The sequence below is a fragment of the Trypanosoma rangeli genome (genome assembly GCF_003719475.1).
Source record: "Trypanosoma rangeli strain AM80 chromosome Unknown Tra_15.4_contig_00532, whole genome shotgun sequence".
Classification (NCBI taxonomy): Eukaryota; Euglenozoa; class Kinetoplastea; order Trypanosomatida; family Trypanosomatidae; genus Trypanosoma; species Trypanosoma rangeli.
In genome coordinates, this window is record NW_021706279.1 from 1 (window position 1) to 1,004 (window position 1,004).

At 46.9% G+C, this 1,004-nt stretch overlaps 1 protein-coding gene across 1 annotated transcript, besides 2 other annotated features; it reads right to left on the reverse strand.

Moving 5' to 3' along the window:
• Window positions 1–173: 173 nt before the first annotated feature.
• Window positions 174–215: a microsatellite.
• A 187-nt stretch (window positions 216–402) lies between these two features.
• On the reverse strand, window positions 403–864 carry TraAM80_09196 (40S ribosomal protein S18; the record flags this gene model as incomplete). Its single annotated transcript, XM_029385894.1, has 1 exon — window positions 403–864. One exon carries the CDS (start codon window positions 862–864, stop codon window positions 403–405), a length of 462 nt encoding a protein of 153 aa, XP_029234249.1.
• Window positions 865–922: 58 nt separating this feature from the next.
• Window positions 923–1,002: a sequence feature (A-rich).
• Window positions 1,003–1,004: the final 2 nt, after the last annotated feature.

Consider the following 1,004-nt stretch of genomic DNA (forward strand, 5'->3'; position numbering starts at 1 on the left):
ATGCCAATGCCCTTCACCATGCGGAGTGCAAAGGGCACCTTGCGCTTGCCCTCCACATTGGTGTTTAGGAGACGCACAATGTGCTGGAAGTTATCGGCCTGTAGGGTGAGAGACATGTCTTCAGTCTTCCTAACACAGAGGAGAAAGAAAAAGAAAAAGAACCCCCCCCCCCCAAAAAAAAAAAAAAATAAATAAAAAAATAAAAAAAACTAAAAGCATATATGCACCACATAAAAGAAAAGTAAAAAATGAGATAAACCATCCAGCCAGAAATGGCCAAAAACAAACAAAGCGAAAAAGTGCGAACCAAACGCTGCTTTAAGAAAATAAAACCAAAAAAATGAGGTAAACAGGAACAAACTCTTCATTGGCAACGAACACCCATGAAATAATACGGACCAATTATTTTGTGCGGGACACACCGACCGTCTTGCCGTGTCGTCCTGACGTGCAAGTGTGCTGACCACGGACGCGGAGACCGTAGGCGTGACGCACACCGCGATGCACGCGATGCTTCCGCAGACGCTCCAGATCCTCACGGAGACGTGTGTCAACCATGGCACTGGTGAGATGCTCCGTCTTGCCCGTCTTGGGGTCACGCTGGCGGTTGAGGAACCAGTCGGGGATCTTAAACTTGGACGGTTCGGCGATGACAGCGGAGACCTTCTCGAGCTCCTCGGCCGTCAGTGTGCCGGCGCGGCGCTCCACATCAATGCCTGCCTTCTTGCACACCATGTATGCAAAGCGAATGCCAATGCCCTTCACCATGCGGAGTGCAAAGGGCACCTTGCGCTTGCCCTCCACATTGGTGTTTAGGAGACGCACAATGTGCTGGAAGTTATCGGCCTGTAGGGTGAGAGACATGTCTTCAGTCTTCCTAACACAGAGGAGAAAGAAAAAGAAAAAGAAACCCCCCCCCCCCAAAAAAAAAAAAATAAACTAAAAAAATAAAAAAAATAAAGACAATAATAGACACCAACAATAAAAAGAAAAAGTAAAAAATA